The sequence below is a fragment of the Acanthopagrus latus genome, chromosome 17 (assembly GCF_904848185.1).
Source record: "Acanthopagrus latus isolate v.2019 chromosome 17, fAcaLat1.1, whole genome shotgun sequence".
NCBI lineage: Eukaryota > Metazoa > Chordata > Actinopteri > Spariformes > Sparidae > Acanthopagrus > Acanthopagrus latus.
The window spans coordinates 13,288,824-13,311,477 of NC_051055.1; the positions used below are offsets into that span (position 1 = coordinate 13,288,824).

At 44.3% G+C, this 22,654-nt stretch overlaps 2 protein-coding genes across 8 annotated transcripts in view; both read right to left on the reverse strand.

Annotated features, from left to right (window-relative positions):
* Positions 1-15,638, reverse strand: part of LOC119006768 (transmembrane protein 65-like) — a 45,929-nt gene extending 30,291 nt beyond the window's left edge. Inside the window, exons 1-2 of the mRNA XM_037075822.1 lie at positions 15,270-15,638; positions 14,615-14,965 (exon numbers count right to left, since the gene is read on the reverse strand). Of these exons, the coding sequence (XP_036931717.1) occupies positions 14,615-14,921 (307 nt within the window). The 5' untranslated portion in view covers positions 14,922-14,965; positions 15,270-15,638. The remainder of the gene's footprint in view (positions 1-14,614; positions 14,966-15,269) is intronic.
* Positions 15,639-17,417: 1,779 nt separating this feature from the next.
* The window catches only part of LOC119005803 (protein MTSS 1-like), a 48,759-nt gene continuing 43,522 nt past the window's right edge, over positions 17,418-22,654 (reverse strand). For all 7 annotated transcript variants that reach the window (XM_037073777.1, XM_037073776.1, XM_037073778.1 and 4 more), the window contains 4 exons: positions 22,425-22,637; positions 21,517-21,676; positions 21,177-21,434; positions 17,418-21,031 (listed from right to left, as the gene is read on the reverse strand). In XM_037073777.1, coding sequence (XP_036929672.1) covers positions 20,487-21,031; positions 21,177-21,434; positions 21,517-21,676; positions 22,425-22,637 — 1,176 coding nt within the window. In that variant the 3' untranslated portion in view covers positions 17,418-20,486. The remainder of the gene's footprint in view (positions 21,032-21,176; positions 21,435-21,516; positions 21,677-22,424; positions 22,638-22,654) is intronic.

Consider the following 22,654-nt stretch of genomic DNA (forward strand, 5'->3'; position numbering starts at 1 on the left):
TCTATCGGCCCCAGAGCTCCTCCGGTACAAAGTATTGATTGCATGGTGTCTTAAATCCCCCGGAGGTGCTGTCTCAAGGAATACAATTCCAACAAGACACGAGTCCTGAAAACATTTAATGGGCTGTGATGAGTAGCTAACCACGAGCATGATTAAATACCAAAGCAGTCATGTTTCATTCGTCTCGTGCTTTCTTTGACTTTGTCCCCTCAGACTGAGGAACAAGTATCTGGCGGCCAATTAACACTGTTTACAGATAAACAGGAAAAAAAGGATGTGTCACCATTTTGGACACAGGTCTTAATTGCCAAGTCAGCTACAACTATTATTTGCGTTTACAACACAGCCAACAAAATACCGGAGACTTTAACAAGCCCATTTTTGGTTTGGGTTAGGGTTGGGGTTTGAGTCAAATTTTGACATGAGGGGCAACAAATTGACATAACTTTAATAGTCTCCAGCCATGCTGGCAGCTCTGCTTTGGGCAAAATGCTAGTGCAAACATGCAAACTTGCTTGTCACTACCGGATGTGGGCTCTGCATGCGCAAGCGTGTCCGCCATCTGAGTGGCTTAATACGGAGGATCTCATACAGAAAATCAGTAAAACCAATGTTTTTTTAAAGTTAGCTGAAGATGATATTAACATGTACTACTGATTATTGGCAGCATAGCATTTTTTTAATTGCAAGGGTGTGCATAATTTCAAACTCAGGCTACTTCACAAAATTCCCAGATTTACTGCTGTCACATCGTACCAAACTGTCCAAGGTGGACGCACTCGCACTCGCAGATTGGATAATGACTGCTCACAACAATCCGAGTTTAGCATGCAAACATTACGACACTTGCTACTTGAAAGGTCAGGTCAACACCAAAGACATCACAGTTCATGAATGTTGAGCTCTTTCAGCCTGTCAGGCCAGCAGAGCCATTCCTTGAGCTGTGCCACTAGCATGGCTGAAAACTAATTTAGGTCTTGCAAAAAGTCTCATCTTGTCATCTTATATTGAACTTCTGCATCCCACCACTAATGTGCTTCATCAGACACTCCTATTGGCTAAAGGTGAAATGTTACACTTCTCTCCTGGTTTTACTTACTTTTAGGCTGCTTACTTCTCCGCAGCTGTCTGTTTAAGGAGACAACCATTAACACTCATCTGGTGTGGTTGCCAACCCACTCACACTTTCTTGTCTTTGTTTTTGCTGTGACAAATAGCTTAATCTGCACTTCTTCTGTCTCTTGGTGCGGACACAGCACTAACATTGAAGTGTGAGCAGAGTTTTGGAAATCAGAGATAAGTCTGTGAAGGGACCCAAGAGGCGAGTTCTCCCTCAGCAAACATCAGTTAGGATGAATAAATGTCTGACGCCACATTCAGTCGCCTGAATGAAAATCATAAATAGAGGCTGTTAGATTTTCTGCAAATTCAGGTGTTAGTGTTAGAGGGTGGAAACAAGAACAATGCAGGGACATTTTTCATCACGGGATTGTGCAGCAGTGCAATACATTCTGTGTGTGTGTGTGTGTGTGTGTGTCCTGGCCCCTTTGCGAGCAATTGTAAACTAAGAAAGATCCGTGTTTTTCCCTCAGGATTTTATTGATTTTGGATTTGCACCACTCACACAGTGAGGGGGTTTCTCATTATGGGAGTGTGGCGTGATACAACACAGGCTGCTGTGTGAAGGGAACACGGTGTGTATGTGTGTGAGTGTACAAGAACGCATTTATCTTTATGAATCACATCATCTGTACTCTGAGTCTGCAAACGCTGGTGTGTGTGACCATGCATGTGCGTGCACAAGATCAATAGTTCAGAAGAATGGGATCAGTGGAAGATTGGAGCTATTCATCAAATGTACAGCACCTTGCTGTTCTTGTATGATTAATGAGGCAGAAAGAGAGGAAATTACACAGCACACAGATGACGGGCCACAATGGATGGGACAGTTATTACGTAACACGAAATGGGAAAAGATTTGCTTCAAAACAATGAATTTGTCAGAGAATGGGTGATTAGATACAGACAGAAAACTTGCATAACATACGTAATGAAGTACAGCATAATGAAAGCAATGAGGTGATTCTTTATGTACACTTCACTAAAATATGAACATTATACTTCTGTTTTGGCTCCAATCATTCTCAAGTTTGAGATGATTATTTATAAGATGTAAGACTGGATGTGTTCACTCGTCTTCTTTGCCAAGATAATCCATTCACCAGACAGGTGTTGCATATCAAGATGCTGATTAAACAACATGATTGGTGCACAGGTGTGCTTTGGACTGGCCACAATAAAGGCACTCTATAATGTGCAGTTTTGAGGTAGTGCACACTTGGACGTGATGATTGCAGAATGTCCACCAGAATGGTTTCCTGTTAACTGATTGTTAATTTCCCCGCCATAGACCAAAATGGTGCCATGCAAGAACATGCTGCAAGGCGGGGTGATGGTGGCAGACAAATGGCAAGCCAGTGGGCCTCAGGATCTCATCACAGTATCTGTGTATTCACATTGTCATCAATCCAACCTCTACCATAACGCCTTCGCCACCCAGGGGTGATCTGTTCACAACGCTGACATTAGTGAACTGCTACCACCCACATGACACCGTACACGCTGACTGCCATCTGCCCGGTACATCGAAAAACAGCATTCAAAGTGCCAGACTCCATGGAAGGAGAACATTTATCCACTCAAAGGTCTGTAAGACAATAAAGTGCAGTCAGGTGGTGGTGGGAAGAGCTTCACTGAATAGGTTTCTGACAGTCGGTGCAGAAATTCTTTGATTTTGCAAACCAACTGTTGCATCAGCTGTTCCTGGTGGGCGGACTCAGATGATCTTGCAGGTGAAGAATCCAGCTGTGGAGATCCTGGGATGATGCTGTTACACGTGTTCTTTGGATGCACTGCTGTATTCTCAGAAATTACATTGGATAGAGTTTAAAATAGTGAAGTGAAGATGCAGTTTACAAGTATCAGCTCTGGATACGTGTGCCAAGTGCACGCTCCCCTTGCTGTAAGTGGTCTTGAATTGGGATCAGTCCAGAGCACATCTGTGCAATCATGTTCCTGTTTATCATGTTTAATCAGCATCTCGATATGCCTCTTCGGTCGGGCGGATGAATTGTCTTGGTGCACACACACTCACCATGATGGATATGGAGAAATAATTAGCTTCTGTCCACAAAACAAGTCTCAGAACTTTTGCATTGACTTGTGAAAAACAGGAGAGAAAATGCACATTAAAACTCATTTGAAGGAAGGCTTGTTTATTTCTATTTTAAAGTCTGTGTGCTCCTATTTACATGTCTACTGGAGAACTTCTGAAGGTCACATCAAGACTTAAAACACTCATGTCGGCTGAGGGAAAATAACGAGTACCCCCCACCAAAGGCAAGATAACCCAGCCAGTATACACCTGTGAGAGGAAATTACAAAGCACTGGAGCATGACACTACACAAACCCAAGCCTAACAATGTAGTTTAATTTCAGCAAAGTACTTTTTTTCCCCTCCTGTGAGTTCAGCGAGCTCCATATGACAGGTAGACCGAATGAATCCACCGGTCTATTCCCACTGTGCCAATTAAAGAGGCTTCAGAGGGCCTCAAACTAAACACAGGAACAGACGAAAAACAACCACAGAATCCTTGAAAATGCCCCCCCTGACAAATGGAAAACCACAAGAGACCGGAAGGGAACGAAGAACAAAGTCTTGTTTCGTTCCCCTCAATAGGGGACAAAAGGAGCCGAGCACAGAGGAAAAAGGAAATACATTTAATCGAGCGGTGGGCTAAAACTGCTGGCAGAATCGTCTTACAATGACTTTCTCTGCACATTCGTAGCGCTGCAGTCCCCCGGGAGCTCATGCATTTTAAATTCATGCTTAATAATAAAACACTGTACCAATAACAATAAAAACATGTTTTTACGTGTAAGATTTAATCCACGATGTTGGTGATACAAACCACCAACGATCCTCAACAAATGCTGTCGCCGGGGGAACTGTATCCTGCACCTGCTTGCCAGTTCTCAACCCTGCCAACAAAAGTGAAGCTTATTCTCGAGGTAAATGTGCGCACCTGGCCTCCGAGATATCAATTAGCCATTGATCAGATGAATAATCACCAGCGGGACACACAGAAAACGTACGCGCAGACAATTCTGTACTTGTTTAGAGTGATTACGACCACTGTGTAGGCGTGCACAGACCATCTTTCGGACTCTCTTCTGTTGCTTGTGTGCCGGCACACAGCGCATAACTGTGTGTAACAGCGAGGGCGAGGAGAACTGCTCAGATGGTGCAACACTGGCACAAACTATGCTGAATCCCTCTCTGCTGATAAACGGCAGCAGGTACACTGGCAGTAGCTTTGAGAATGCTGCCTGTACAAGATTTGCCCCCCCCAAAAAAACCAAGTCAGCCCATTTGAAGGAAAGCCTGTTTTTTCTGTTTATAAAGTCAATCTGCTCCCCTTTACATGCCAACCGGAGTCATTTCACGACTTCAAATGCTCGTGTTTGCTGGGGGGACAATAAAAAAAGCAGTCAGTATAAACCTCAGTGTTTCCTCTGTAGTTGTACTGTAGCAGAGGCAGCAGGGGGTAAAGTTGTGTGTTGTTTTTTTTTTTTGTGCTGGCGCTATAAATGGTTTTAGCACAAATGTCTTTCATATTGTGTTACAGGATTTACTTGATCATGGTTAAAGGGCTGAATGTTTGTTCAGAGGAACCGTATCTCTGAGAAAGCAAAGACCACACAAACTAAGGGCCAAATAGAGGAGGGCTGCAGGAATATTTCCAGCTGGTCTCAGCCATGTGAGCGATTTTTACCAATCTCTAAGAGTTAATCAGACTGCAGGTACGTTACATGTTTGTCCTTCATTGTCCTCGTAAGTGATGCATTTGAGGATATGAGGACATGGTCGCCACATTTCTGTCTTCAACATCTGAACAGTGGGAACCACGCTGTGACAGGATTTCATCAGCTGGAGCTCGTCCACTCTTACACAGAGTAGACCTTGACCAGGACTCTCTTAAATGAGATTTGGCCTCGCGACTAGAGGGTCACCATTTCAGTTCCTAGACTGGCAGGATTAATTTGGGTGGGGAAAAAGGATGACGGCTCTTTTCCCTTCCCTCATTACCACCACTGAGGTGACCTTGAGCAAGGCTCCTCAACCCCAACTGTTCCAATTGAGCTGCTCGGTAACCAGCAGATCAGAGAATGGTTACACTGGGCAGAACAGGGTGTTCCTTGAAAAGAGAGCAATGCTCTCAGTGAACCTTCCCTGAATGAATAAAGGTGAGACAAACAGGGGGAAGTAGCCTTTCACTTATAATAAGGTATTTACAGCTGCCAAAGTCCTTATCTTTAAATCAACAATGAAAGTATGTAAGTGTATAAGTGGTTGTTCGGTGTGATGAACCCACAAAATTATAACCTGAGTCTGCTTTTCTTTAGCTTCAGTTTATTGCTTTTTTTAAAAATTTTTTTACGGCCACAACTTTACTGCTTTACCCTTGCCGCCCTCTTATCAGTACACAGCAGGCAGCTGTCTTTTTGTGGGAAAAAGGTCTTAAAACTGGCCCCGCACTACAGCATCAAACGGCAGGCAACAACATTAGCGGCTAGCTTGTGAATGTATTGAAGCATAGCAGAGCTAAAAGGAGAGACAATGTGTGACTTCACATTGTCAGGCGGACACAAAACACGACTCCAAATTAATGTGAGCGCCCCAAGTGAAATAGTAACCTTAAAGGTCCCATGTTATGAAAAACATGTTTTCATCAACATTCATCAAGTGGTCCTCCCTCAGCCTGCCAACTCCCAGAGTTAGGAAAGCAAACTATCCACTGGTAAAATGGTGTTCCTGCAGGCAAAATTCTGCTCCTTTCATTACGTAACAAAAGGAGTCATTTTCATAGACAGGCCTCCTCTGTGTGGTGATAGGAGATATCCGAGAGGGGGGCGTTCATCCCTGAGGTGAAATTCGGTGTGTCCAGCTGTAAGATAGCAGTGTTTCGTAATGTCGCCACTCAGAGCTAGACACGCAAATTGCTCTGTTGTTGGTTGTAAAAATCAACGTAAGTGCCTATATTCTGTCCCAGCTGAAGAACAACAGAAGAGACTGTGGTTTCATTTTTTAATGCTCGTGTTAGCTTGTATGTGTGTGCTAACCACTTCACATCGGACTGCTCCAGTAACGACGGTCAGTACAAAGCTGGCTTTGCCTCGACACTGACCCTCGTAAAAGGAGTAAGTGTCGCTGTGGTTTGATACTATTTACAGTTGCCTACGAGTATGGTGAAGTCAGCTTTAAATTGGCTCGCTAGTTAGCTCCACTTCGGTCTGCTATGCAATGGTGTCTGAAGCGAGTTTAATGTTAATCATATCGTCACAGTAAAAAGTCTGGAAACGTGCAGACTGGAGACAGAGACGATGCAAACAGTGTCCGAGAGTTTGGAGACTGTGTTGGAGACAAACACAGCTTTCGCTAACTGTTAGCCATTAGCTACATGGTAGGAATTGTAACAACACATACGAACAAACTAACATTATTCAGACACACTAACCATCCTGAAACATAGAGCTGCAGCTGCACAGTCTGTATTTCTTTAGGAGCCTCTCAAACTGGTATGGTTGAATGAAAGTGTCTCGGCGAGCCAGAGAGTGATGCATAGCAGGCAAGGCAGGCGTTGACAGACGGAGCTTGTTAACATTTAAAGGTGCAGGCACTGAAACATCAAGCTCTCATTAGAGCTCACTTGAGCGACTTTTAGACAGCTGAAATTCAGGACCACGGATGGATTTGGGGCAATGCATTTCGAATACAGTGTTGTTGGACCTCTGACAGCTGTGTGAAACTGATAAAAAACAGTATAATATGGGACCTTTAATGTCTCCTGTAAAGTGCTGACTTTAGTCTTGTGGGGCTGCAGCGAAATCAGCAGCCTTGATGACTGCGCAGCGAGGTGAGTCACAGAAGCCTCTGAAGGGCCCAGGTACAACCCAAGGAGAAAAACAGCTTGGTAGTTGCGATGTGAAGTGTGTTGTGGCATGTAGGCGCAGGGAGGGACTGAATGACAGGAGGGAGGTAAAGAGGAGAGCGAGGTGTCATAAAGCGAGCGTGCGCTGTCCTTGGAGGTCGCACTGCTCCATTAAAGAAACAGAAAATGATCCATCCCCGAGGCTGCGTGACCCCCTGATCGAAGGGACGGGCTCGCACAAACAAACACCACCTTGAATATCAAACACATCTCGCTGCGCATAATATTATTAAGAGGGCTTCCGTGGTGCCTGGGTAATTTGATTCATGCCTTGATCCATCTGTCTGGGTATCACAAAGAAACAGGAGCCATATGGAGCAATTTTTTTCCTCCTCGCTTTCCTATCTTCTGAATCATGAAATTTTAACTGGTGCCAGATTGCCAATCGAAGGACGATCTCACATACTGGGCTCCATATATAATGTATATATTTGTTTCTTCTTTAAACTTGGCCTTGATGTATCCTCAAAGAATGGAAAAGGAGAAAGAAAGAAATATGTTAAAATACGATGGCTGTGAATTTCAAGGTAAAGATGGATTTTGAGGGTAGAAAGAACAAACAGAGCTGAATGACTCACACACCGCAGACCTGTTTTCCTCAACGCTGAAATGGTGTTCTTGGGACTTCAATACAATAGCATGTACCTGAACAGTCTCAATTTGTTGTGTCTTGACGGGTAAAGGTGTGAAGAATGAATTACAGTGTGTTTAACAGCTCTAAGCTGTAAATATTAGCATACCGGGCTAACTTGGAGCTATTGTGGCAATTTTTTTAGGTAACTACATTTCAGAGGTGTTTTAGGTTACAATGGAGAAAAAAGCCTGGATCATGATAGGCTAGCGCTGCTGTCTCGCCATTTTTCCACTGTGGCCCTTGGTGCAACTGTGTCACCCTTAAGGCTAACGTTAGCGGCCCTGGCACAGTGTTGACACTTGTCACCTTGCTTGTCCAAATAGGCTATGAAAGCAAAGGCTGAAAATGAAAATGTTGGAATGAAATGAAAAGACCCGCGCTTACAACACTGGGGCTAGCTACCTATACACAGCAACATATACATGTCTTCTATGTGGAAGATCAACTGGTGAGGTTGACCTGTTAGCCTCAGTCTTTATTATGTGTTTAGCCGTCGGAGTTTGCAGTGCTTAAGTGGAAAACTTTGTTTTGGCTCCTTTCAGGGAGCTCACAAACCAAATAAGTTCAGCACCCTGCAAGGAGTCTGAAGTCTCCTCGGCACAATGAGAGTGATTAGTTATTAATGGCTGCAGGCATCTCTCTTGCTGGCAGCGAAATGCGCTCAATAAACACACACAGCGGGGCGCGAGGCTATTACAGTGTGTGTGATGAACGGGTGCTATCTGTGCACAAATCACCACACAGAAATGTCACCACGATAGCATCCACCGGACGGTGATGGAGCCGAGTGTGTGGCATGTTGTTAGCTCGAGCACTTCTGCGAGAGTCACTGCTGCTCTTCAGGAAGTCGAACGTCAGCCCGATGGCAGCGGCGCAACTCTCGTGTCTCGACTTTTCCATACTGCACGGAGTCATTTCTGTTTGAGCGCGGGTCACAGCAGGTTAAATGTCACCACGGGCTGCGGCGATGCAGCACAGTGTGCCAATCTGCATGACAACAACACTGTGTGAGCGGTGGCACAATGGAGAAAATGAAAAGGGTTCTCCTTTTGTCATTTGTTTCAGGTGAGAAGGCTGTAATCTGAAAGGCGGGGAGAGGATATGGCTTCCCCTTTCTACATAAAGGTGGAATCAAATATCACCACCAGGCGCTGCGGAAGCAATATACCGAGCTGAGCATACAGTAGAGCATATTAGGCCTGCCTTCAACAACAGGCATACCCGAGGAAGGATGACAGCTCTGATCCAGGATTCATTATATGCTGCTGAATGTGGTGGTGGTTCAAGGGGTGATCCAGATGATGGAGAAGAAGATTTAAACTTTAGGGTAGAAAATAGTAAATAGAAGACAGGTTGACAAAACGAGGAGGGAGCGTGGCTTGTTCTGCAAGATTTGTACGGCAGCCTCAAAAAAACAACCCCATAAAAACGTCTCCTTCCCCTTCTCTCGCTGCTCTCTCTCCTCTTTTGCATCTCCAATTAACTTCCCCGCCGACCGTCGAGCCATGAAGGGAAATTGCCTCTATCTCGTCTCCTCTCACATATTCCTCCTCAACAGCAGGCCGGTGGGAAAACATTGTTAGTATCGCGGATGTCACTGAGTCACTCGATAACTCAGCGCCGATGATCGCAGAGGACCAGATGGAGCAGGAGAATCTCTGGTGGCTTATTCATTCATTTATCTGATGCATCTCTCCTCCACTTCTCCTTCAAATCTTTCAGCCTCCTCTCTCCATGCTGCTACCTTATTTTATAGAACTTGGGGAAAAAGTCCTCATTTCTTTTTTTTTTGCGAGGTGAACATGATTCTTTTATATGCAAATATGTTCCCTGTCGGATAGGTTTGAGGAATAAATTTTTCCTTTAATCATAAAAAATGTGCATGGGTCAGCATTTACTCCTGGTGATACGGGATTTAGATTAAAACTTATGTAAAGCAATTTTTTAAACTGTAGCTAAAGTTACTTTAGCAAAAGAATTGTCTGCTGCAGTGTTTACAGGCAGTGTATTATTGAATATCGTACTGACTGTGTCTGAAAGTTAAAAGGTTAAAAGCTCAGACGCTCTTCTCTCCCACAGAAAACACTGCTCCTGAAACGCATCGTCAGTCCCGCCTTCTTGAAATATTGAAATATTCTCATCACCATTCTTCAGCACTGTGAGGCCCCTTTATTTCCGCCCTCTGTTATCATTACATTGTACCATCGCAATGAGATTTCAACATCGTTAGAGCATTTTTGCATTTCTCCTCGCTTAATAAGTCATCATTTCTGTATTTAATATGAATTTTAAAAGTTATTTCAAATATTTATGTTTTGCCTCAGCCACAGTGGTTCATTTATTTTGTGAGAGCAATGCAATAATGACTAAACTGAAGCCTTTGTTTCTGGTCTCTGACAGCGTTATTACTGAGATCTCAAACACGACAATTAGAAGTCCTCATAAACGCACAGTTTAACTGTGCTGTAGGTCACAAACATAGAACGCTTTCAGCCGCATTGAATTTGATTCTTCTATGCTGTCAATAAACACTACGTCATAAAAAGTCAACCAGAAAATGGGCCTTGTGGGTAATTCATCCACATTTAAACACCTCTCACGAGCTCGTTCTTTGTTCCCCATTTCAGGCTCAGGTTGATCTATTAAGCGCAGATCCAATAGTCCCAGAAATGAAAAAGCTGATGTCGATATTCTCATTAAATATGTCTGAGTCACCGAATTAGAGTTAGCTCCCTCATTGTTTTTATGGTTCTCCTATCCACCTTTTTTTCCTTCCTGCCTGTTAACTTATCTCTCATCCATCTTTGAATGTCTGCATCCCCACCTCACCTCTGTCTCCCAACTAATTTGCCCCCTTTCAAACTCTTCTTCTTCTTTTACTGCTTCCTCTTCTTCTAGACTGGACCCTACATCTCCCCCCGGACTGGTGCATGTGCATGTTTTTGACCTTCACTCCCAACATACTTCCTGCTATCCCTCCCTCTTGTCTCCACTCAACCTAAAGTCCGGTCCTTGAGAATATCGAGGCTATTTTCCCCTCGAAATTCTCCGTCTACATTTTCCTGTCTCTGTGTTTCTTCCACTGTCTATTCAGTTCTCCACATCTCTAAAGGGCTTTTAAGCATCTTTCAGTTCCTTGTTGTGGTTTTGGTTTGTACGGACTCAGATTCAACAAATGACCAGAAATACAATTTGAATGAATGCTTGTGTTGCTCTGAGTCTTCCAGATGTTTAAATAAGCAGCTGCAGTGCTTATAGCTTGATGCGCTTCCCCCAAAAAGTCTAAGAGTTGACTGTTTGGGTTTAAAGGTTCAATTTATAAGATACCGAATACTGACAGTAGGTCCGGCCAGCCACCACCCAAAGTGTCGCCAATTGACGAGGTATGAATGAGACTCGTCAACCAACTATCTTAAAAATTCAACCTCGCGTTTAGAGAGTCACCAAATCCTATGTCACAGAGTGAAGCAGGAAGTCAATGAATGTGACTAAATGTGAATAAAGCTCTAAAAAGGGGCTCTGTGGAACTTCTGTGTTGCGCTTGAAGCTGGTCATTAGCTTATGCTAGCAGACCCCCACTGCTAAACATTGTTTTGAGCCCAGACATACTGCAGGAGCATCCATTAACCCAGAGGACTGCCCTGTGCTGAGATATGTCAGTGAGCATCAGCCACAGACAGACATCCAGCTTCCTCCCCTGCATGTGAAACTTCAGGAAAAAAAAAAGAGGGGGAAAAGGTTTTCCTTCAGTTGTCCTGCGGCCTCTGGGGTGGAAAGATGATGGATGCTGATAGGCCTGTCACAAAAATCAATCACTCAGCCGCTAAGGCAGTGAGAGAGCGAGCCGGCCAGTCCAGCAATCACTGATTCAGCTCTGCAGCCCGTATATACAGTAGGTAAGACAATCCCTGAGGGTGTTTATAGCGTGAAGGTGAGGACGTCAGCAAGCTCCAGCCAGGCAGGAACCATAGGTGAGAGTATCTGTCCTCTGTGGGCAGTAACACTGGTGCACTAGCTCACATGTACCTCGCATCTGCGGTTGAGTTTTTGGTGGTTCTGAATCCTAAAAAAATGCTGGCGTTTTAATTCACTCCTCTTGACATTTCAGAGGAGGAAAACAGAATCTGTGGCTCGGTGTGATGAGCTTATTTCTGATATAAAACCCTCCACTACGGGGCTCATGGGGGATTTAGCGCTGTTTGCACAGTGGCGATGTTTGTGGCGCGCAGGGCGAAGGCTCGCCGCATGTGGTCAGGATGCAATCAGCCACATCTGACAGGAAAATAATGATGTACTATGAGGGCTGGTGAGCATGGAGGATCTCATTTAAACGGCTTGTAAAATGACGGGTCGGATCGGGAATGGGGGGTATTTCAAATTAGCTGAGAGACAAACTGAGTTTCTTCTTTTATGAAAACAAGTCAATTGGGCTCTTTGTGGTGTGGGAAGCAATTTAGTTCCTGGGAGGAGTGTGGAGAAATCGAAACAGGATCTAATCTGATTGAGCAATAACCTTCACTAAAGGTGTGACAACTACACGGCAACACAACAGCATCCTTTATGTGATTACAAAAATAACCATTAAGCTCAACCATCATCCCCGCACGATGTCTCTGCCATCCAGTTTTGTGTTATTATGACTGCTGGAATGACTACTGCAACCAGAGAAAGGTGCCGTAAGTCAGCAGAAAGCACAGAAAGCTGGTTTTATTGTACATGGAGAGAGAATCCGCACCATCCCTCACATACTGCATCATGCTTCCCCCTTGTAGTTATACTGATGCAGGGTTATGACACCAGGAAACAGAAAAATGATGCAGCACAATCCTCCCCCGACGAGGTGAAAACAGGCTTTTAAGAATGTGTCTTTGGTGGGAAAGACCAGGGAAACTGACATATACGGAGCGAGCGTGAAACTTTTCAAGTCATGGCGTCAGGAGTTTGCCCACGTTGTTGCCACTCGCTACTCGGAGCTTCACATACTGTACACTGACAAGAGACGGTGAAGACGTGACGCTATGAATAGCAACAGATGCATGTATATTCAACATTCAGCAAGCTGTCGTGACATGAGCCGGGTGTTCAGCGTACAGCGAGTTCAGCCAGTTTGTTCATTGAGTTAGTGAACAAACAGCACGTCAAAAAGTCGATGAGGAAGTTTTGGGGGGATTTTTGAGGTAACTTTGGCTGAAAAATTTGAGGGTACCCCGCATGGACGGGGAACCTTTCGTCCATCACGAGCAAAAAGGACTTCATCTTTTATCCACAATTCTAGGGCGATGAATCTGATATCTTTATCGATATCTGCTCTGACAAAGTGTGAGCAGCATCGATTAAGTTTCCAGCATAACGTGGCCGGGATAAAACAAAAATAATGAGAACCCATTTTCCAAGCGTCAGTGTCTGCACTTCTACTGCCGGAGGAGAAATACGGAGTGTGACAGGAGCTCATAGCAGCGTGCACCCAGAGGGAACCTGGTGTGCTGTGGTGTCTCCAACATCGCTCATGTCTTTCCTCGTTCTCTCCCTCTACTCTCTTGTATCTCAGTTATCGATCGACCCACTTCCTTCTTTCCCTCGCCGTCTGGGGGCCGTCCGCCGTCGTCGCCCTCCTTCTCTTACACACTCACTATCTCATTCTCCTGGTTCATGAAGCCCATCTAATGTCTCGGCCCTGCGCTTGTACAGTGACGTGAGGATCCGACCACCTTATAACATGCTGCACTGGGAGCAATCATATATTGTACTTGGCCAGTGGGTTAAAATCATTTGGCTAGAGGTGCACAGGTCAGGAATGAGCCTCTAAATGAATATGACCCTCAGCCCAGCTGATACTGAACACAGACAGAACGACGGCACAGTGTTTCATTAGAGGTTGGCGTGATGAATGAATTTTGGGAAGAAACTATTAGGACAAAAGACGGCCAGCGTGCACGGTTGATGTTAACATCATTTTCGTGTCAGAGGCATCGGTTCACCCTGCAGAAAGGACGCATTGCCGACCAAGTCCACCTCAGGACATTAGGACAGTCCACCGCGCACACTGTTTATTCACAGCCATGAGCGCATTGGAGCTGAATCCGGTACGCCCGACTAACACGTCGACAAACAGGGTGGGAAGCGAACCTGCATCCTCTTGCTGCATTGGCCAGAGTCTGAAATTAAGTTTTTCCGGGTTGCTGAACTCAATCTTGTTGCCTGCCACCGAGCTGAAATCGTAAACACTGAGTCGGTGGTACCTGACAGTCGAAATATGTAATATATTGTGTAACCTTAAACCCTGAGTACTGATTTTCCAAAAAACCCAACCTGAAGTTTGTACCTGCTGCAGCCGACGTGTACCCCCTGTTTGGCAGGCAGTGGCAGGTGCTAATGGCATCCTGCGGTGAGGAAACTAATCCTGCATCCTGGTCCAACACACACATACACATATACCATGAGTGGTGGACGAGTAACAGCCTTGGGCAAAAGAGCTACAGCGATTGAAGCAGACTAATATTGATGGCCGCCACTAGATTCTCTCTGCGCACACGGAGGTCAGAGGTCAGGGATCAGGGTCAGATGCTGAACTGCATTCTGGGAATTGGCTGTCCTACATGAGGGAAATGGGGTAGTGTTCTGAAAAGAAAATCACTCTTTAAACAGCAGCTTCAGACTCTGTCAAGACTTCATTAACCTTCAGGGGAGTCAAATCAACCCCTCCATGTGTTATTACAGCCTGATCCTGGAAGCTACAGCCTGGAACTGGATCAATGACAATTCGGCTGATAGGTGACTATTGATGCACAAGACATTAACATCAATTATGACTTCTTTAAATAAAGATTCTTTTCAATAACTCATTCTCTGGTGAGGGGTCTTCACTCATTAACAGAAGGTGTGTGTATATGTTGTGCACTCATGACTTGTGTTGTACACATCACCTACCTTGAGCTATGGCTATGGACTCGAACTTGTGCAGCTCCCTCAGCAGACAGGTGCGCTCAGTCGGATGCAGGCTATAAATAAACTCCTTGGCTCCCCGGGGCGAGTTGAGGGGCTCCACGGGCTCCTTCAGCGGGTGTGTGCCCAGGTTACACCGCTGCACCACCGCCGGGAAGAGCGGCTCCGGGGCGAACCGCGCCGGGGACGCTCCGGCGGCTGCTTGGTGGCTGTTGAGCCCGGCTGTGGCCAACCCGGCGCCGGCTCTCAAAGAGAGGGCGGGCCGGAGCACTCTCCGCAGGCAGGGCAGCATCTCTGGGACGGAGGAGAGGGGGGGTGGTGTAGAGTAAAGATGACCTGATGGAGGACAACACAACAGGCCCGGTTAACACACTGAGCCTGGATTCATCTAAAAAAAACAACAACAACACACACACATGACGCGAGGATTCAGCTACGATTTGAATCGATCGCCCACCAACACAGCCTCCATCTGGACGCAGCCTGGGTTTATTTAAGGGCACAAACACACACACGGGGCCTGACAGCGACAACAACACTAGCCACACTGACTATATGTCGGTTCAAGCTCAAGAAAAGTATGAGATGATGCGACAGCCGTCCACAAAGATCCAACCGCAACTTGTCTTATCGGACGCACCTCAAGTCGATGCTCCGCTGTCCCGTCCGACAACCTCCACAGGAAACCTTAGAGGACGACAGAGGAGCTGCTCCGGCTCGTATCCGCCCGCAGAGAGAGAGAGACACACAGAGAGACAGAGACAGGGAGAGAGAGAGAGGCAGATCGTCCAGATTAGCAGCACGAAACCTTTCGAACACCTGACTTGGGCTGTGGGCTTCGGTCCAAAATCACATTTTTGCGAGCGTTAATCCCGGATGGTGTGAGCACCTCTGGCTGACAGGATGGTGATACGGAGGGAGAGGGAGAGGGAGGCGGATGGGAGGGCTCCGGCAGACCCGAAAATATTGCCCAATAGCAGCGCTGCTTTCCTCCGCGCGTAGCTCTGACGGCACCGGCACGCGTGCGTACAGCCAGCGGCGCGCAGGGCACAGTGGACCGGGGCGGCTGCTGCTCACGTGGTGGAGGAGAGATCACTCCTCCTGTAATCAATGATTACATACCTGATTTATTTTCTCAACATGTACACAGTGAAATATCCCAGCCGTATGTGATATTTCACTGGAGCTTTATCTAACTTGCCGTCTCTAAAAATGATTATTATACTTTATCTGAGGTCACTAAAAGGGGCATCTTACAGCTGAGATTTAAAAAAAATCAATAATACTACATATTCACAGTCAGGCTCTCTCAGGATTTTCAGGATTAGCTGAAGGTGTGTGTGTGTGTGTGTGTGTGTGTGTGTTTGACATGTGCCCATCCCTCTCTGCTATTATGCACGTGGGGCATTTGAACTATTCATCCGGGCCACAGTCAGTCCACACCCCGAGAAAATATGACACCATGTGGAAGTTATATGTGTCAAAGGAGGAGGCCTGTAAGTTGTGACACAAAATGGGTAAAAATGGCTTTTTTCTCCCCCACATTTTTAGTATCATTATTATTATTTCCTGATTTTATTTCAAGGCTTTCTGCGTCAGAGTAGCAGACCCACGATTTGGGCTGCGCATGTATCGATCAGGCCAGTTGCTCTAGTGCCTCTGAGGATGGGAGGAGAAGCTGGACATCAGGTTTGAAGGGTTGACAAAAGAGCTCAGGCAAGAGCGACCCCTGGTGGCCAACCCCGGGAACACTACTTGTTTAGCACACGGGTGGTCGCTCCAACGAGCTTGTTGACCTCAAGTCTCTGTTTTTGTTTTTTTCTCCCGCAGCAGAGAGTTTCCATTCAAATGTTGAACAAATTGTAAAACTGAGGCCAGGTGAACACTAAAGCGGCCTGTCAGGACTTCAGGAGTGTCAGATGAGGGGCCACGTGGAGGAGATACATTTTAAAACAGATTTTTTATTTTCATTTTTTTTTTTCTGACAATATACTTACATCCTGATTTAACCGTTGAGTCTTTAATAATTTTAAATGAGGAATGCTAGGTTGTGACAATGCGTTTTAGCTACAGTCGTGCAACATTTTGAACATAAACTGATACAAATGTCATCATTCAGCGTTTTTAAATGGGAAACAGTGAAAAAAGGCTGCCCAAACAAACGCGGGACAGTGATAATATAGAGAGGAGCTTCTTAATGTGTTGTTATGTGCACAGATGCAGTCATGGGATCATGATGATCCCAGAAAAATGCTTGGATTGGCAGTCTGGATTGTGGTTTATTTCAGACATGGCCCCCTCCCCAATATATACCATCAAAAAGTCAATATGAACTTGTAAGTCCAAAACAGTACTGGGATCCTGACACTGGTGATAGAGTGTGTTAAATATGTGTTCGAGGAAACATGTGACGATGCAACCCAAAGTAGCTGACCCCACAAAGCCTTCTGTGTTCTCCATGCCAAGAATCTGGTTGCAGTATCTATAGCATGGTAACTTGCCCTGATCACTGAGCAGGAGTACTTTTTGGCAATGTACAAAACATTTTATTTTGTGTCACTCTGATGAAGTAACCTGGTTTGTGTCCAGCTATTTTACTTCTAACTATCTTCTCAATTGATTTTCCATAACATTTTGTGCTTTGCAAATTATAATAAAAGTAAGACTATGAAGTAGTATAGAAGATTTTGGCCTCCTAGTTTCAATCACAGAAAAAAAACAAATAGAGAATTTGACAGTCTTGGTATACACAGAGGCTAGACATGTTCAAGAAGTCAGCGAGCCAAAGCAAAATTTATACTTTTATTGTATTGCTAAAGCTGTCATTACACAAAAAATAACAATCTTTTACTTCCTGAAACAAACTGGATCATAGGCTGTTGAACTGTACAGGGACAGACAGAGAGGTCAACTCTCCTCAGAGGGGGAACAGAAGCTAAAAACCTAAACTAGAGACCAGGTTTAACTGTACTTTCAAAACCCTCACAAACTATAAACTTCTTATTCATAGGATATACTGACATTTGGCAACTCTGATATAATATATATTTATGCTAGCAATTTAAATATGGAAATTACAGGTTTATAATACAAGTCTTAGACAGGTGGATGGCCCAAAAACATACAAAAACAAAACATATTAACATCATGAAACAATATCAAGAACTGAATGCTGAGTTTCCCAAAACATCTGAGCAATAATATCATCTTTGATGACATTAAACTGTTAAGGGGTATTTTAATTTAGTATGCAAATGAGTTGATGACATCATTAGTTTTCATCATGTTGTCATGCATCCTACTGTAACTTTCAATTACATTAAATGCATATGGGACCTGTTAAAAGTAAAGAAACATTTCGATGCTCAGTGGCTTTGGGAGACTCAGATTATAACAGCAAGTGTGCCATTTGTTCAAATCTTATAAGATGCCTATCAGATAAAGAGTTTTTTTTTTTTTTTTTTAAACATATTACCTGAAATCAGTTGTAAATAAAAGGGGTACAAACACTTTCAATCACACTCAGGGAACAGAGATCAGCTCTGCATCATGCAAATGACCATTCGTCTCTAAATCTGAACCCATAATACTGATGCGAGCCTCTTTGTTACACAACTTAAACTTAACTTTTTAAACACATTTCTGACTTCCGGTGGTACCTAGAAGTCAGAGGAACTCACTGTGCTGCGATTATTAAATGCAGTTTATGCATGTATGTGTGAAATAAAGGACAAAAATCATTAAGAATTCACTGATGAAACAACACATCATCAGATAGTACATGCACGGAGAGAGGAAACAACTTGGTTAATCAGATACTTTACATACGAGTATAAAAATAGAGATAGGTTGAGAAAGAAAAAAGATAAAATAAATAAAAACCTGTGTGAGTTTTTGGACTAACTTGTACAGCTAATTAACATTTACACTTTCATACATCTTGTAGTAGCCATGGTCTCACAGTGCTTGAACTGAAATTCAAATTAAAGTACAGACTGTAACTCAGGGATATGAATTGCTTTTTGCCTATTGTCTCACAACGCTGCAGCCACATCTGCAAATGATCTTCATGTCCATATAAAAAAGGATATTTAAATGTGCCCCGGGTGACATGAATTTCTTAAATTATCCACTTTATGTTCATGTATATTCCTACTTTTTAGCTAGAAAATATCTGTACATATCAGATGTGTCACATTTGATGCCGTAACAAAAAATCAAAAGACCAAAAATTGAAGATGATGGAAGGAAGAACCTTGATGAATTAAAAGGACATGAGCATGCATGCTACATGCGGTTCAAAGCCAACAAAGAGTTCATATAACAGCCATCGGGCAGAACAATAAAAACTGTATGGCATTACCAATTACACCTTTACACTCATGTCTTTCAAAACATCAAAAAAATGTATCCTCATAACTTCTATAAAATGTTTAATAATACATATAAATTTGAATTAACATTTAGTTTGGACATGGCACATCTGTATTCTGACATTTATTATGTTATGAGCATTCGAGGTGCAGCAGGTTGCAGCATGGCTAGTAAATGCTTTATGAAAGAATATATAAGGGCTAATATATAAACACAAACCACTGAGAAGTTCTACAAAGCTCAGCATGTAGATGATGCAGATGAAATTATATTCATACTGGAAAAAAATACTGAGAAATAAAAACTGATTCACATCCAAAGGCAATGGAGTTTGATGATCGTTGTTTGAAAACCTGTTGAAAGCTGTGGAACTTAATGATTGTGGCACCATGGAGGAAGGAAACGTAGCAAAGATACAGAGAGCGAGAAGCACCGACACACTCCTCAGCAACAGAGACGTGCAAAATTTATGTACACATCATGGAAATACCAAAACTAAAACTATAACAAAACAGGATGTGTAGTGTCTCTCAATGTGACAGCATCAACCATGTGACGCTTTAGTCGCGCTGTAGTCTCCTAACACAAGTTGCTGGTCACAGCTCTGCCCATCTTGGCTCTGTGGACATCTCATGTGTCCTAGTGGAAGACAGCTTTCACAACACGGCACCCTTCTGCCCTCCATTTCAGCAGTCAAAGCATTTCAGGAGATGCCAAATGGCGCGATCAACGGTCGACCACTGGAGCCATTAGAGCACCTGAATATTGTTCTCTTGATGCTGTGAAGTACTTGCATTGGCTGTTGTGCTCCTTCTGCCAAGTCGCTTGGCAGTTGGAATGCCTATTCATCCCACGGTGGTGCAACGCACCCCCTAAACAATGAGTTTGTACAAATAATACAGTTGAGTCTTTTTTAAACTGAGAATACACATTGTCCTTATCCAGCCCTCTGCCTCAGGGAGAATACTGGATACATGCCTGTATAATATGTCTTCACTGTCCTCTTAAAGAAACAAACACACTGTGGTGTAATGCTACAAAAACATCCTCATGTTTTTCATTACGCAGCTGCAGGCTCAGATTTGGAAAACATTGTAGTGCTTATTTGAGGACCAAAAAGAGAAATTAGGTCATATCCTTATACGTATACAGGCCTCTACAATTACTCAACTTATCCAAGAATCTACCTCAAGTAGGCCTGTGATCCACTTAAGGTCCAAACCAATATGTCAGCATACCTCGCTTCACATAATTTCAATACATTTTCTTCCTTGAGACTTGTTACAGATGCTGTCTGCAGTGAGGTATTCTCACAGGTGGAAATTTACAGGATGAGAAACACTATATGTGGAACAGGTGTAATTGATTTCTCATACTAGCAGAAGAAGCCTTTTGATTCTGTACATCATGTTTCTATCCGCAAAGCCTTTGACTTCATTTACACAAATGTTGAGGGTTTGGCCTCAACTTCTATAATATGTCATCATGCGATACGTGGTGCAGAGCGATCATTGGTGAGGGTTCTCTTGAGCTTGACTCCCTTGCGAATGGCCACCAGCATGTTGCCTTCTCTCGCCTCTCCTCCCTCTTCTCCTCCTCCATCCTGTCCTGTCTCACTCTGAAGGTGCTGCTGGTTGGGCAGGGGTACACTGGGAGGATTGGTTGTAGCCTGACCACTCCAGGACACCATGGGCAGCGTGCCAGCATCCCCGCCTCCTGCAAATGTCGGAGAATCTGGACTGTCATCCACTCCTCTTCTTCTTCCCCCCATCTCCTCTGCACTTCTGCTCCCATTAACTGTTCCTGGCATATCAGGCACTGTAGGGATTTTTACAGGGATGACCGGCGTACGAATAGGGATGGGGCCCGTGCCCCCAACTGAACCTGAACGGCGGGCGGAAGGTTTTGAAGAGGGGGTGCGGCGGATTGTGGCTACTCCAGGAGTGACGATAACTGGACCGTGGCCTGTAGAATAGGAGCCGGATGCATTATGGGAGCTTGATCCAGAATAAAAACCCTGACCTGAGCCTGCAATGACAGAAAGCAAAAGATCTGTTAAGAAAATTGATTTTAATACTAATAAAATACATTTTAGTAGATTATAAGTACAATACAAAAATTGAACGAATGTAGCATAACTATCCAACTGTTGAACTTCCAGTACAGCCTGTACCTGTAGGGGTTGGAGGATAAGCTCCAGTGTGGACAGGTGTGGAGGGATAGGGTCCTGCAGGGTAGGCCCCCTGTCCTGGGTAAGAAGTCGGTGTGCTGGGCAGGCCGGCTGTGGAGGCTGGCCGCTTGCTCTGGAACATGAGCCGGTAAGACTGACTGATGTCACTGTTTCTGGGAATGGTGGAGGACTTGTCGAAGTCAGACGGCTGCTGCTCAGGCTCCTGATCTCCAGCCATTGAGAAATAGTCGTAGTCTGATACTAAAAAGAACAAATTAAAAACATAATGAGATGATGCATATTCTGATAGTAGAGGGTAAAAGAAAAAGTGGTTGGCTCATACCTTGTGAAGGTATTGTATCTTCAGAACAGCAGGGTGTGTTGGTCTGCGTACTGTAGCCACTGGAACACTGGATGGAGTCACGACTGGACCTCTGGGTATCCAGTTCCAGACCTCTGGTTAAGGCTAGAGCCAGTTCCTCATGGGCCTGGATATCACCAGCCTGGAACAATCACCCAGTGACAAAAACATTTGTTAATAGGGTCAGACAGTTTGGCTGTCTGGATACAGTCAGGTACAATTAAAAGCATTAGGTACACCTCATTAAAATCATTAGATGGGAAGATTAGCAGTGGAGGGCTCATTCATTTGCACTAAATGGCATGACTGAAAAAACATCAGCCTGCTAGAAGTTAAATGTGAGGTCACCTTAAAAACACAGTTGCTGTGTTGTTACTGTGCTTTGTCCGGTATTGGGAGACTTAAAAATGTAAATAACTGCGATATTTTGAATGAATTTGCAATCGGCTGGAGTAAAGTAGTGATGTTTTCAAGCACAAAATTGAGAGCGAAGAAGCATAAACGTGGACAGAATGTCTGAAAACGTGGTGCTCCTTTGCATCTAACAATAGAAAACATCAAAAACTATTCATCAGATGAATTAACAATTCACAGAGAGCCTACGGTAGTGCTAAGACAGCAAACTTCTTTCATGCTATTATTAAAAGTGACTTATTAGCATGACTAGAGTCCACATGGGGAGCAGAAAGGTAATAATACAGGTAAAGTAAAACTGTCCCTAAAGAAGCACAACACAAAGGTGTGCTATGGAAAAGAGAGAGACTAAACAACCACAATAAAAAACCTGTCTGGCTGAGATCCAGATTGTCTAAATGAAGGCAGGCTGTGTTAATTACATTTAGACAAAGAGCTGCTGCAGAGAACACAAACAGTATGAGACTTAAACTGACCTTGAGAGGTGAAGTCACAGTCCTGTTCCTCTCCTCCACTGACGCTGATGTCTGGAGCACAGTCGCAGCTGGCCCTGAGGTTGAGATGGAGGCTGAACTGCTGTCATTACTCACACTACCATTAGTGTCCACTACTGCTGGACTCTCCTTGTCTTTCTTCCTCCTCAGTGTGTTGACCATGGGCTGGTCATACGGGCCCGGCTTAGCCCAGTCCTGTAAAGACAGACATT